General features: G+C 41.4%; 1 protein-coding gene across 4 annotated transcripts in view; it reads left to right on the forward strand.

Moving 5' to 3' along the window:
* The window catches only part of LOC119862732, a 165,502-nt gene that overhangs the window by 139,241 nt on the left and 11,222 nt on the right, over positions 1 to 15,039 (forward strand). For all 4 annotated transcript variants that reach the window (XM_043493431.1, XM_038419951.2, XM_043493430.1 and 1 more), the window contains 12 exons: positions 718 to 858; positions 2,089 to 2,202; positions 2,739 to 2,867; positions 3,469 to 3,630; positions 4,956 to 5,120; positions 6,291 to 6,456; positions 7,349 to 7,533; positions 8,608 to 8,700; positions 11,380 to 11,584; positions 13,056 to 13,243; positions 14,194 to 14,291; positions 14,800 to 14,984. In XM_043493431.1, the coding sequence (XP_043349366.1) occupies positions 718 to 858; positions 2,089 to 2,202; positions 2,739 to 2,867; positions 3,469 to 3,630; positions 4,956 to 5,120; positions 6,291 to 6,456; positions 7,349 to 7,533; positions 8,608 to 8,700; positions 11,380 to 11,584; positions 13,056 to 13,243; positions 14,194 to 14,291; positions 14,800 to 14,984 (1,831 nt within the window). The remainder of the gene's footprint in view (positions 1 to 717; positions 859 to 2,088; positions 2,203 to 2,738; positions 2,868 to 3,468; positions 3,631 to 4,955; positions 5,121 to 6,290; positions 6,457 to 7,348; positions 7,534 to 8,607; positions 8,701 to 11,379; positions 11,585 to 13,055; positions 13,244 to 14,193; positions 14,292 to 14,799; positions 14,985 to 15,039) is intronic.

Raw genomic sequence — 15,039 nt, forward strand, 5'->3', positions numbered from 1 at the left:
AGCCTCCCTTAGAGTAATTATGTACAAGCATCAATATCCCAAATGAAATTTAGAAGAGGGATATACAGGGAACAGTTGAACCACTGCTGAAATGTATGCTGCCATTTCCATGTGTGGTGTGTGATGTTAAACAGTTCTTGCATAACACTGCACAAGTTAGACCCCAATTCTGGAAAACTTATGCATATACTTAAACTTCACATGCCATGAGAAGTCTTCTTGAAGCCAATGGAACTGCTTGCAGTGCTTAAAGTTAAGTGCATGTGTAACCCACACACCATCTGCGTGTGGCATTCTATCCCACCTAGTGGCACCAAGACCACTTAGAGACAGAGATGTAATGAGTCTGCTCTACAGTCTTAGCTAACAGCCATATGGCTTTTAGCTCATGCAGTAGAGGCTCATGTATTTAGCTCCAGTGGTTCCAGGTTCAATCCTGCCCGGCGACAACTGGGGTCTGTTGGTGTTACACATACGTAACTCTTTGCAGGATGATGGCCTTAGTGCACTGGTAAAGAGAAATGCTGCATCCTTCTGAAACCACAGAGGAGATTTAGATAGTAAGAATGCCCTAACTCTAAAATTGACTTCTAGTGCTAAGCATGTCATTCATGTGAGTAAAAACTACAAAAACAGCTTTGTGCTGGATTTCCCAGCTCAGTTAGTGTAAGGAGTTTTGTTATTCAAGACATTTCTGTGTCTGTTGATGTTTCCCAGGTATTAGTTTCATCTTCCCTGAAATTTGGAAAAGAGCATGTAAAGTACAGAGCCACTGTTGCTCACCCGTTTAATTTCACCTTGAGGCAACTGGAGGTCAGTTCCTTGTCTGAAAGAAAAGGTGGAAAGTACAACCAGCAGGTACGATAATGAGAGGTGCTGCAAATTAAATAATATCTATAATAATATATTTATACTGTATCCTTCATTTCCAGAGCCGTATACAGTGATCACCATTGGACAGCTGTAACTTACCAAACATTGCTGTGTCCTAGCGTCAATTATTTCCTTTTCTAAGTATAGACACACAACCGTGCTTTATCAAATACTCTTGGGAACTGATAACATTTTGCTGATGTCCAGTGTACATGTTGCACTTTTGTGGGCACAGCAGTGGGGGGAAGGGAGTCAAATTAATTTTGGCCTAGAATGGCCACATAAATCCCTATTCCTATAAAAACTGCTCTGAGTTTTTTAATGTATATACAAAGCAGACAGAACTTCAGTTTTTAGGCTCCAAATGAAAGTCCCACGCAAAAAAGAAGGTAGGGAGCAATGAGGAAATCTGTTGCATGAAAAGAAAAAAGATTTAAAATACATTTTGGCCAGGTTTGTCTGCAAAATGCTTATGCTAGGAATGGAAAAAATAGTTTGCAAATCATTCCCCAAAATAAGAAAAATGAAAAATATTACATGACCTATCTGAAAGATGTATGCATGACATAGCATTTGCACTGCACTGCACTGCATGACATGGCATTTGCACAGTAAATTATCACCTGAAGCTGATGATAATGCCCAGTAATAAGCTGCATGAAATGTGCAGTGCTCTCTCTGGAGCTTGGGATTTCCTTCCAATCCTTGCACAGATAACAGAGAGCGCTCACTTTTCATACAAAAGTGATTATATCTGTAGTGATCAGTATTTGCCTAGGGATAAGTCTTGTTTGTCCGGTTCTTATACAGGCAAAACTCCCACTGGAATTATTAATTTCAAGAGTAGTTTTGCTGAGGAAGGACTGTGGGCCCAATCCAATTCCCAATGAAGTCAACGGAAAGACTTTCATTGACTTCATTCTAAAAGTTCAGTTTATCTATGGATTTGCCAAGAGGAGCAGAAGGTGGTTTTTGAGGCCTGACAGCATTCAATTCAGTAGAACATTCACACTCTCTAGGACATGGAACATGGACAGACTTAGAAATGCCTCAACATTTTGTGAATAGAAAATACTGGCCTTCCATAGTAGTTATTGCAACAAATATGGTTGTTTCCACTGGACATCTTCTTTGGGAGGATTCTATCAGGCTGTTCCATTAGTTCTAGTCCTGCAGCCCAGGATCAATGTAGAAATCTCTCCCTTCTGGTTTTAGATGCAGCTCACTTGGAATGGTGGGCAGCCTGCTGACTTCAAAATTACTTTGGAAGATACATCTAAGTTCAACATCACCCTCTGGGATGCTTGTGTGGCAGTTTCTTCAGGTCAGGTATGAATCTGGAGTTCAATATGAGTAGGCACATTTTACTTTCTGAGCCTTAACCACTATGAGATTTGAAAGTGCTTCCCTTCTGTTGTCATGAAAACCTGAGTTTTGATTGCATTTGAAGCAGACTTTTTCTTAGCAAACCTTTAGAGAGGGTAAAATAAAACCTCTGGGGAATCTTTACTGTATTCCTTTTCCATCTAAAGAGTTCTCACAATTGTGCAGACAAATTCCAATTCAAGTCTAAAAATAATTTGTGCATTCGGGATGAAATGCACTCTTGTGCTGATGACCATGGCAAGGGCTACACACCACTTAAGTTTCGCAATAGGAATAAAGCAGAACTTAAATGGTGCATAGGCTCCACTTGCGATAGCTCTCTGCACCGGGATGGATTCTACTTTGGTGTACGTGCCACGATAGCAATTCTCTAAGAGTTTATAAAATGCATTTTGTATAACTGTAAACTAATTTTCCAGAAAGAAAATATAAGACAGGCAAAGGCACTAACATGTATATTCCATTTTTCTCTCTCCCAGCTTCAGAAAGTACTAACTGTAGGAAATCTTCAGGCATGTGGGTCTATAAAACAAGCAACAATCTTGTTTACTGAATATCTAGATCTGAACTGGGATGGAAAAAAAATCACACAGAATCTGACATATAAGGTATCAAAAAGCTACTAATCTGTTTACTCATTGTATACTTTGCAGGAGCAATTTCTGTGTCGACAGGGTTTATCCTTAGTTTTTGAATTTCACATGAATCACCTTAGAACTCCGTGAAAAATCTAGAATGGATTTTGAAACACAGTCTATAAGCATTTTCCATTCAGCTGAAGGAGGTTACTTTTCTTATTATTTTGTAAATCATCACTATTTATGGATTTCCTTTATTTTCATGTGGAAAAAGAAAAATATTTGTAGAATAGCTAAGAATAAATCAAATGAAATAAAATACAGGCATCACTTTTGCCTTGAGTGTACAATGATGCTATACATTTGGGCCCAGTAGTTATGCTGATAAACCAACATGCTTCTTAGTGAAAGAACTGTATTTTTGGATTATGTTGAAGCTTTGGCTCTTTAGGTAACAGGAGTTGGGTGAGACATGTATACTGGACCTTCTTTTGGTTCAGAAACAAACAATTAGCATGGGATGGGGAGTGAAGCTGGCAATCTGATGTGCGGGGGAAAATTGTTATTTTGGATAACTATAATTTTTCATTCAATTGCTACATTAACAGAGTATTTTCTTGGTTTAATACAGAGAAACAGACCATCGTATCCAGATAAAATTCAGTTAGAAGCCACTTTGGAGAATGTTTTTCTGACCTCATGCAGCAAGCAACATATGCTGGGTAAAATAGAAACAGACTTCTCAACTTGGCTGGATTATTACATGAGTCTTGCACTGTGTGACCTTCCAAGTGTAAGTCGGATATTAGTATATTGCTGTGTCTGCAATTCACAAGTATTTGCCAGTTAAATGACTGATTTTCATTGAGTCTCAGCTTTCTACAAAAATTACCACCAGATATTTGTTTCTAGAATTTAGCAAAATATAAATAAAAATTGAATGGCATTTTGGGATGGGGAAAAATAGTTGTTACCACCAAACTCTCATAACTTTTTTATATATGCCCCCTTTGGAGAGATTCTCTAGTCCCCCCCTTAAGAATGCCAGTCACTCCTTTCCCATGCCCTTACTCAAAGGCCCTTGCCTTTCCCAGAGCTCGTCTATGCAGTTCCAGTTGTTGGTCAGAGAGGTCACCAGAAAGCAATATACCAGGCTCTCCTTCATCCCTAGAAAAAAGAAACGGAGTACTTGTGGCACCTTAGAGACTAACACATTTTTTTGAGCATAAGCTTTCGTGAGCGACATGCTTATGCTCAAATAAATTTGTTAGTCTCTAAGGTGCCACAAGTACTCTGTTTCTTTTGCAGATACAGACTAATACAGCTGCTACTCTGAAACCTTCATCCCTAGCTACATAGTATTGCCTTGAGAGCATTCCCAGCCTGTGCTGGTTCTGGTGCTAGTGGTAGAATTTGGAGGTCAAGCTTTGGTCCCATGTTTGATGCTTGTTTTTAGTTTACACACACAAACTGGTCAGCTTTCTGTGTTCTGTCCTGTTTTCATGCTTAGAATCCAGAGCTTCCTGTAGATAATAAAAGCGTCAAAATATTCACCGGCATACTTAAAGTCTGTATTTGTAAAATAAATTTGGTCTCTTCCCAGCTGCTTCCCTTGTTGGCAAGCACAGAGGGTTTGGGTCCAGTTAAAAATAGAGTTCTTAACTTGGTCTCAGTAAAACTTTCTCAAAATTTGGAATTGTTTATTTCTGAAGTTTGGGCCTATCTTTAACATGTCACGGATGTATCCTCCTGCTTTAAAAATCTTCTGCTTATATATAAAAAAGTATCTACAAGAATGACAGCTACCGTAGTTCAGTACAAGAGCAAAAAGAAGTTTTATTAGAAGTGCAATTTTAGTTCAGCCATTCATCTAGTCTTGTAGACATAAGTGATTGCTGAATGTACAGTAGTTAAATCACAAAGACTTAGAGGCACAATAGAGTAAGAGGGAGCTATATGTTTCAAGAGGCATTGGTTTCTGAAATAACAAGTGTGGTTCATCATTTTGCTGAGTGACTGAGAGAATGCCAAGATCTGTGACAACTCTTGCAGATTCTCTTACTCTTCTTAATTTCCATAGTAAAACTAAGCGTAAATATTGACATTTTCCATATTTAGGTAATTGTTCTCTCTGGAAAGCATCAGCTCAACAGAGGACATATCGTCCTGCAGTCAGAAGGCAGATTCCACTATACTGGTGATGTCAGAGAGGATGGGGTGCTCACAATAGCCTTAAAGAATAACAGCACAGCTGAAGTGAAGAAATATTTGATGGAATTTGAAGTGAGTTTAATGCTGGGCACGGACATCTGTGAAGTCTTTTAAAATAACGGCTTTATAGCACTCCCAGTGTTATTTTTTTCTCTGTTGAAGTCATACTGCCATCTAGCTTCTAATCTGCGTGAGTGCAGTAAATGACTAACAAGACAGTAAAATGGGGAAAATTCAGGCTAAAAATCAAAAAGGAGTTTGCTTCCTGATTTTGGTAGCAACCCCCTTTACCATGTTGGTGTGCACTGCAGATGCAGTGTGACCACAAGAGAAAAGAAAGTACCAAGACCAGTCAGCTGCAGATTTTGGTGACAAATGCAGTAAGTATATCTCTACTGGAGCGTATGTTATGCTTTTTAAATGGGCTCCACAGCCTGCTACTGTATTCAGCATCTGCAGGTTAAGTGACTGGCCTAGTTGGTGAAGCATAAAACAGGATCTTTTAATCATGGGGAAACAAAATGTTAGACTCAAACAAAGGGTCCATTGCCAGAAAACAACATTGGTCTCTGCAAGAGAGATGGAGAACTGCCTGATACTATGATCATCAGTCAGGCAAACACCTTCCTTTCTGGCTTTTAACTTGTAGATAGTAATTAAGATAGAGGAACTCATGGGGAAGAGAAAAGCATTGAAGTCAACACATTACATTTGTTGAGCCTGTTTTGGGAGGAACACTGATAGCTAACCATAATTATTTTATGCAACATTAGCTACCACTTGAAATATTTTAATGATTTGGACATTCTTCTAAAGGAATTATATCAAAAGAAGAGATATTAAAGGCGAGAAACTCAGCTCACGCATATGGGCTTTATACTCTGGCACATGCACTGGGAATGAGTGGCACAAGCTTGCAGTATAGCAAATAACTGATCATCAGTGTTTCTTTCATTGCCACCATTAAAAGATTATTCACATGCCTGGCAATCTGCAATGCTGTAATTGATTGACTCCACTTTGCTATCAAATTGTTCTGTCTCAAGTCAATTATCCTATTGCTTGGGCTTTTCAGCACAGGATCTCTTGTGTGTAAAGCACAGGCATTGAAAAATATCTGCATTACCATCTAGTCTTACGTAGAATTCATTTGCATTCCAACATCATCACTGAATGTTGCTTCATTTATTCTTTGCCTTAGCTCTGAATCAATATATATTTTTTTTCTTCTTATGAATGCAGCTAAAAGCATCTGAGGATATTTGGCTAGGTCTGACAGGAACTGCTACTTCCTCAGCTGTTCAAATCCAAGTCCTGATGGAGGGAAATATTGATCAAAAAGAGAAAGTAAAAGTAACTGCTTCTAAAGGAAAGGAGTGTCATCAGTATTATATGGGATATGTAAAGGGTGAGTATATAAGGGCTGCAATTTATAAAAATAAGCTGTGATTGACAGCCAGTTGCATTGCGCGCACACAGGAGAGGAAAGAGTGCCAGCTCAGTTCAGTTTTCATTGCCATTCAATCTGAGGAGTTGAGCCTATCAACAAAGGTGCCAATTATGATGATAGTTTTTCACTGTATGGACCCTGTATACTGAGCCCAACAACTCATTTAATATAGATTGGGTGGTAGTGACTTGTGAATAACTCCCAACCAAGTCTGGATTTGAATAGGTGGTGATGTAGTTGAAACACTGTCTCAAGTGACTGATCCTCCCCTTGCCTACATGGGGTTTAATGTGCAAATCAAGGGTTGATAGCAATGGCTTGACTCAGAACCTGTGCATGTAGAGGCTGCAAGAAATGCCTGCAAAAGCCATGCAACACCTCATTCCTCCCTTCTTGGTATGCTCTTGCACGGAAATGGATCAGTGTGTGACACTACCGCATACAGTCATTTTTGGGGGGATGAATCAGTGATTAGACTGCCCAACACATTTTCATTTGTGACCTACGCAGGATATGAGTGAGTGAAAGACTGCTGAAGTCAAAGAGAGAGCACAAGAATCATTATGGAGATCTGAGAGGAGAATGTCACTTTATTATGTTAACCCAATGCTTCAAAAAGCCTGCACGCTTTTTGTGTAAAGTATATACAAGTTACACAAAAGGAGAAATGCAAATAATTAAGCTGATTTGATGTTTCTCCTCATTAGTCCTTGCTTTTCTCTGCAAAGACATAACCTCTATCGCTATTGCATATATACCACTCTATTCAATTAATTATAAAGCTGGCTTTAAAACACCAATGCCTGTCAATGTTGTCTGTGCAAATGAATATCTCCTTTTACTCTCCCAGGGGACTTGGAGGAAGGAGTAGAGCTCACTGCATGTACTGATGGACAACAGATGGCTACCATTAATACTTATATCAGCATTAATGGCGTAAGGCAAGAAAGAATGGGACAATTGATGCTAACCGCTGTTAACCAGAGCTTGAGTTTGGTGGCTCATGGTTGTGGAGATCCAGTAGTTAAAGTTGAGGTGAGATGCCTTTAGCAGCAGTTGATAGTAGTGCTGCAGTTCGAGCTACAGAATATTTTCTTAACCTCATCAAATTAGTGGAACATCCTCCAGATGGGTTTCATTAGTGGATTGTATCCAATAACGTGGCACAATAGAGGTGTTTGGGATTCTCCCCTGATAACCATGTATATTATGTAACCATTTTTATATCTGGGATGAGTCAACATTTGCGGGGGAGGGGGAGGTCTTGCCAAAAGTGGAGTTGAAAAGATCAACCCACCTAGAGCTAGACAGTAAAGATGCTGTCCCAGCATCCAATGAAGTGAGCTGTAGCTCACGAAAGCTTATGCTCTAATAAATTTGTTAGTCTCTAAGGTGCCACAAGTACTCCTTTTCTTTTTGTCCCAGCACAAAAATCCTACTGAGATCAATGGGAGCTCTGTGCTCAGACCACAGGGAGAATATAGAACATATGTAACAGTGTTATTGGGAGAAGATAGTGGGCCAAATTCTGCAGGGACATGTAAAACATGCCTTAATGCACCGGCAAGGCCGCTGGCATTGCAAGATTCACCTCTGCGGAGGGCAGGTAGGGTTTCTGCTGCTGAGTCCTGTGTGGTATCTATTGGGGGAAAGGGTGGAGATTATATGTATCACAATAGCACTTAGGGGCCCTGATCTCAGCTGGGTCCTCTTTGTTCTAGGTAAAAATATTCTAAGAGTCAGACCCTGCTCCCAAAGAGCTGATAGTATAAATAGAAGAGACAGACAAAATTTCCCAATTTCATCCAGCAGGAATAGAACCCAGGTTTCCTGAATCCTAGGTCAGTGCCCAAGCCACTGAACTCCCACCACAGCGCCATAGGAGTGCTGCAAGGAGGAGAGTCTTCAGAGAGCTGGGGCATCAGCAAATTTCTCCTGTTCCCCTTTCTAGCCCAGACTGCGCCCTTTTGGAGCAATGTGCAGCTTGTTTCCCCACTAGGAGTTCAACCACCAGGGAACTCTGCTGGAGTTTGACTAGACTCTTAATGGTCTTGGCCCAGCACAAGTGGTTCCTAAATCATAAAATCCTGATATTTCATATTTTCACAGTATAAACTTAATGAAATTGGGTCCCACCTTAAAGCCAAACTCCTGGAGAAGATCAAGAAGTTTGATGAATCTGTTTGGAAATTCAGGAGATCAGTAAGTAATGAGCATGACCAATTGGCTTAAAGATTGTAAAAATCTCAGAAATGGCCAAAACACCTAATGCAGGATGGTCCCGTTCTGTTGTGCAGTATACATGAGAGCACCATGAAATCCTGTGCAAGAAACATCCTTGCTATTCTCTGGGAAGGGGTCATTGTGGGGTGCAATACAAACCAGTGAGGTGTTGTCTCACCACCTGCCCTGTAATCTTGGGTGACTCACAATGCTTTGCTGGTTAGCTCCCAAGCTGGTCCACTCACCAACAGCCTAACAGCATGCAGGTAACAGCCTGAGAGTGTGTGTATAGCTGCAGTTCTGGATCAACAGTTCTGACCCCAGTAGCCTGTCAGCAACACTCCATCACACTCTGGCTTCCACCAGCCTGGGTTACTACTTGCAGGGTGATCCCAACACACTTCCAGTCCCAAATTGTCCTAAAAATGTGTGTTCTACACAGCCCAGCCCTCTCCTGGACAGTTCAGATATTAGACGTCCATTGCCCCTGTAAGCGGACAATATCCAGCAGTTTGCTCCTTTAACTGGAGTTATCCAAACAGTTCAGTTTGAACACAACACTGGATTAGTTTTGAATAAAAACAAAACAAATTCATTTAACTACAAAGAGAGATTTTAAGTGAGTACAAGTAGAAAGTATTAAAGTAAAAAATGGTTACAGGAGAAATAAAGAGAGACCATTTTCTAGTAGCTAAAACTTAAACTACTCTTGGTTCAAGGTAAAATCCTTGCCACATGTTCCCAGCAAATTTTCATGTCAGGATCCCTTCCAAAATCAACAGGCTGGTCCCATTATCTTCTTCGGTGGGGGACGACTGACTACCTGGGGAGTTTTTGCCCCTCACTTTTATAGTCCAGTCCCCCTTTTAAATGCATTTTCCTGAGGGTTACCCCTAGATAAAGTTCCTTTCTGCTGTGAAGATGGAGACATGGAGGCTCGTGGTGAAAGAGGTTCCATCTTGTTTGTGAAAATGCAGATCGATCTGTTCCTGGCCAGTTGACTGGTGATTTACAGTCAACTTTGATGACACCTGCCTAGAGGCATTAGCTTGTCCTTTATCTTTGCAAAACTGATGTACCCTCTCTTGCTGTCTCAAGGTCTCTGTTTACTACTTATATGTAAACAGAGGTAAACACACATGCCTTTATTTAGGACAGACTGTTTAACAACTTCTGCCTAGTCAGGGCTACATGGGTTTGAATATATGCTAACAACATTATATGGGGGGAATTATAACTTTACATATAATATTGCAACCTACATTTTGCAATATTATCATATTACACCATGATATTATTGATCAGTGAATTATTAGTTTTCAAATGATACCTCACAAGGCATATTTTGTAGAAAGATTATGACAATAGTGTGTAAGGTGTGAATCCAGGGTTGCTTTTGGTCACAGTCATTAATACAAATGAAACACCATTGTATTAACTCTGGTTGTTTTGTCTAATTTGAACTATTAAATGGTCCATCCTTTCTGGACACTGCTGTTCATATAAAGGAAAAGCACACTCCAGCCTTATAAAGGTTCCTTGTCTATGTAACAAACTCTAAGGGATGTTGATCCACCTCATCTCCCAAAGACATTAGTGGAAATATGGGCACTCAGTATCTTTCAGGATCTGGTCCTATAAACCTGCCTTGGGTTTTCAATCAATCAGATAGCCCTTTTCTATAGGAATCTTGCAAGAAAGATACAAAACTGTCACAGATTCACAGGCTCTGGTCTATGTGCCAGCCTGTAGCCAGTCCTTTGGGAGTGATCCCTTTAGCATGCCACACACCAAGCGTCCCCATAGTCCCAAAGGGGCAGGCCCACAGCCTCCACAGGTCTGAAACTGGGCCTTGGGCACCAGCAATCCCTGCCTCTCTCTCTGACTCCCTACAGTGAGCCCAGACAGGCCATGTTCCTGTGGGAGGCTTTTTCTTTTCACCTTCAGGGTGTACTACTCTATATATCTGCATCTACACCCAATAGGCTCTTCAATATGAGCTAACACTGCATTAGTCACCTGGCATGCAGAATCTCAAAGTCTTTGGGTTAGCATGAGGGGGTCAGGCTTTTAGGATATGATTCCTATTGGTGGAAGAGGGGGTGTCGCCATTCTCTACTTCCCGATTGCATCCTCGCCCACGTTGTCTCCTTTGTCTCCCAGTTCAAGGAGCATTCTTTGCCTGTTTACCCTGCTCCTCTTGTCTTTTGTCTTTGTTCTCCAGACACAGCCGTGCTGCGTTCACATCCACAGCTGCCTCTGCAGCTAAGTGGTAATTTTTGGTCATTGGGGTTCCTATTGTTTCTGTAGGATCTTCCATTCAAATGTGTTGATTTCAGCCCAGACAGTTCTAGTGCCTATATGTCTCACATACCTAACCTGATCTCCCTGCCTAGGGAAAAAAACAATTCTTCCCCCCCAACGGTAGTGATGCCAAGATGATGGGTACAGAGTCATAAAGATAGTGCATACAAATAGTACAGAAAATTCCCACATTCATCACAAAAGCATTATGGGAAATCTGTGAGGTTTGCTGCTAAAGACATGGTAGTCCTGAAGCTCCAGAGCGCTGATTATTGTCACAGGAAACAGGCTCCAAAAGTTTGCTAAAAATCACTGCATATTTCTACATTTCTTGCTGTTTGGGGTCCACTGCAGGTGCAGCAAATTGATTTCCTGTATGAAGCAGCTGGCTGGCCTTTGAAAGCCTCCCAAGAGGTTGCCGGAATCCTCCAAAATGGGGGGAAAGCTGTCGCCCAGATGTGGAAGCAGAGTGGAATCAGGCAAACCCTGAGGAACAACCTCCTACTTTACTTGGAAAAAATTCAAGACACTGTCCAGCAAATGCAAAATGAACTGAAAAGTAAGCAGAGCCATCTAATGCCAGGGGGTATGCTGCACAGGGTGAGGTCAGTGCAGGAAATAAGCAGGGGCTAGCAAACTGAGTAAATAAAATGCTGAATAGGTTTTATTTTGATCTATGAAAAAGCGCTGAGCTAGACAATGGGCTCTGATAGATTATTTATAAATATCTATACAAACTCCACTGATCCATATTCACATAGATCATTTCTCCAGTTGCCACAATAAAAAAGCTGCCAAATAACCCTGGTTTAACAAATCCTCTAATGAAATCCTGGACGACAAGTAAAGTCTTTGACTCATGCCCTGAAGATCAGTAAATCTAGGCTCTGTCACACTTAGGGCTTATCTACACTTACCAGGGGAACAATGCATGGCGATCGATGCATCGGCAGTCGATTTAGCAGGGCTAGACCCGCTAAATTGGCTGCAGATCGCTCTCCCGTCGACTCCCGTACTTCATCTGAACAAGAAGTGCAAGGGGAGTCGACGGGAGAGCGTCTCCTGTCGACATAGCATAGTGTGGACCCCGCGGTAAGTAGATCTAAGTACGTCAACTTTGGCTATGTTATTCACGTAGCAGAAGTTGGGTAACTTAGATTGATCTCTCCCCCCCCACCCCACCCCCACTCCCCCACACTGTAGACAAGGCTTAAGACTGGCAGCAGATTCCTCAGTCAAGGAGCACATGATGAAAAATGCCACCATCCCTCTCCCCCCTGGCATTTAAACCAAAGGACCATTAACTTGAGGACTAGAGTGCTGGAACTTGTGTTAGCTAGATTCTGGGCACTGTACCTGTTCTGTCGTTAGCATGCTGCCAGCCTGTTCCATTGCTAGCAGTTCACATCATGTTTCAGATGGACGACATTTGCAGTCAAACTAATAGAGGAAAATCAAGTGAACTGTATTAATCTGTGATTAACAACTGCCTTCATCATGGCACAAGAGAAAACTTCTAGCAAAGTCACGGAACGTGATCTGTCCTCCTATTGCCAATAGCAGGGCTTAGTCCTTGGACTCAAGTTCAATGTGTATTTGTGCTTTTGGTTATAATAACCAAATTGTCCCCTTGATCCTCCTTGGAGGATGACGAGGTAGGAGGTTGAGCTGCAACAGTAGAGCAGCCAGGCGCTGAGGCATTCTGCCCATGCAGGGCAGACGGGGACAGGCTGAGAGAGCCCAGGGAAAGCATGTTATGTAACATTCCTTACAGTGGATTTGAAAAAGCAGCATGCGCTCCCCACCATCTCAGTGTCTGCTGCTGGTCGCTGGCAGGCATGTAGGTGGACGAGGGACATACCTGTTCCGCACAGAAGATCAGGACTAAAGCTCCAATCTCCTATGCAGGGAAAGAGCCTCTTGTACTCCCACCCTCTAACTGTGTTGGGGCAGTGAAGATTTTGTCCTGATGTACAGCTGAGGACCACTTTGAAATAGGTTTGCTAAGGTCAGTTTCACACTTGTTTCAGAGCCATTAGCGACTCTGAAGGATGCCTACTATGATGTGACTTTGAAGCCACTGGACGATGTTTGGCAAGAGAAAACAGAGGCATATATGAAGAAAATCCAGGCTTTTGTGCCCAGTATTGTAAAAGATGTATGGTTAATGGAACCAATCCAGGTGACATTAAGAGCCATGAAAACAGGCTTAGATATGGTTAGTATAAAAGAATGCTTCATTTTTATATCAGAGGGGATGGCTTACAGGTCTAAGCATCAGCTTTGAAATGCCGAGAGTCTCTCTACATACACATCTGGTTCAGGTCCCACTCAGGCTGATTCACCCTGCATCTTTTCAAGGTAGATGTCATCATTGGATCACTTTCTGTTTTGGGGCTGTTCACATGAGTTCTTAATAAACTTCAAGCTTTTTGGCTGCTCAGTGTGGACATCAAGGGCCATAATCCTCAAGCTCCTCTCAAACTAGCTACTAAAATTGCACCTAAAATTTTAAGCAACATTTTTGTGTATGCAAATTGCACAGGTAGATTTTCACCTTCCTGCTTTGTGCACATACCACTAATATACAGGTATGGCTGTTTGCTACTTTTGAAAAAGTGGCCTGGCATCTCAGTGACATGTTTCATATTAGAGGGTGTGTTACTCTGGTGTCTTTGGCCAAAATGACACCACAAAATGACACCAGTGTGCTTGTTGTCCACATGGTTACTGTTTTCCCACCCCAGAACTAGCTGTGTAATTCCTGTCAGTCTATAGTTTGTAAATAGCTCTGGGGACTTCCGAGGTACGATATACCTAAAACTATTTAAAGGAGGTTGTCTGTGCTGCAGAACTAATGCATATAATGGAGATCTCAATCCTCTGCAGTAGCAACTGTAGCACAGCAACTCACTGAAGTGTTGGTTCATGTTAAATGATATCATCATAGGAAGGCTGTATTTCTCACTGATATTAACATGGTTATCTTCTCATTCACCAGCTACCTCTAAATAACAGGACGATATGCTGTCAGGCAAGTGACAAATGTGAGGGAGGATTGAGTGTTTGTGAATAGTCCTTTGATATCAAAGCAACGTTCTGGCTGGTCTGAAAACCACGTTAATGTCACAGTTGATTTTATAATATGCTGTTCTGGTTCCCCACTAGGCAACACACCAGATGCTGAGGTGGGCAGAAGCCAAATTTTCCAGAGCTGTGAGCAAGATCCGAAAGCCTTTATCAAACCTGTACAGTTTTTCAGCCAGGTAACAGTGAATATTCCTGGATAAGCTCTACACTGCAGTATAGTCTTCTAAACAGATATTTACATATTTGTTTTTCACATCAAGTTACAGTATTAGGGAACAGAACCAAGCAACTATTCTTGGACACCCTTTATACCACCAAATGCGTTTTTTTCCACCAAATGCATCCGATGAAGTGAGCTGTAGCTCACGAAAGCTTATGCTCTAATAAATTTGTTAGTCTCTAAGGTGCCACCGGTACTCCTTTTCTTTTTGCGAATACAGACTAACACGGCTGCTACTCTGAAACCTTTATACCAGTTAACATTGACAATATAAGTTATCATCTACTATCATAACCTGATTTTTCCACCTCCGAGAATAAATATCCACCAGCAAATAGAATAACTCTGGTACACTCAGCCTTAGGTAGCATTTTTCTTTCCCATTTTATAACATTTGATACATTAACTGCATTGAATCAATTTAACACCAGTAGTAACATGAGTGAATCATTTGTGTCCCAAAGGAACTGTTCAATGGCAGTGAAACTGCCAATGCTGCCTAAAGGAGACCACTCTGTGGACCTGGCAAACATCACTAACTACCTCATTGAAGAAAAGCTAATGAGGCCCCTCAGGGATCTCTACAACATCAACCCAGTAGCTGAATATTATAGAATCAAACAGAGGATGATGGAGAGTCCCTTTGAATGTAAGTTCCTTGACAGCTCTAATATATTTCTCAGCTGGTCCCAGTCCCCTCTGAG

Source organism: Dermochelys coriacea, chromosome 10 (genome assembly GCF_009764565.3).
Source record: "Dermochelys coriacea isolate rDerCor1 chromosome 10, rDerCor1.pri.v4, whole genome shotgun sequence".
NCBI classification, from domain to species: Eukaryota; Metazoa; Chordata; order Testudines; family Dermochelyidae; genus Dermochelys; species Dermochelys coriacea.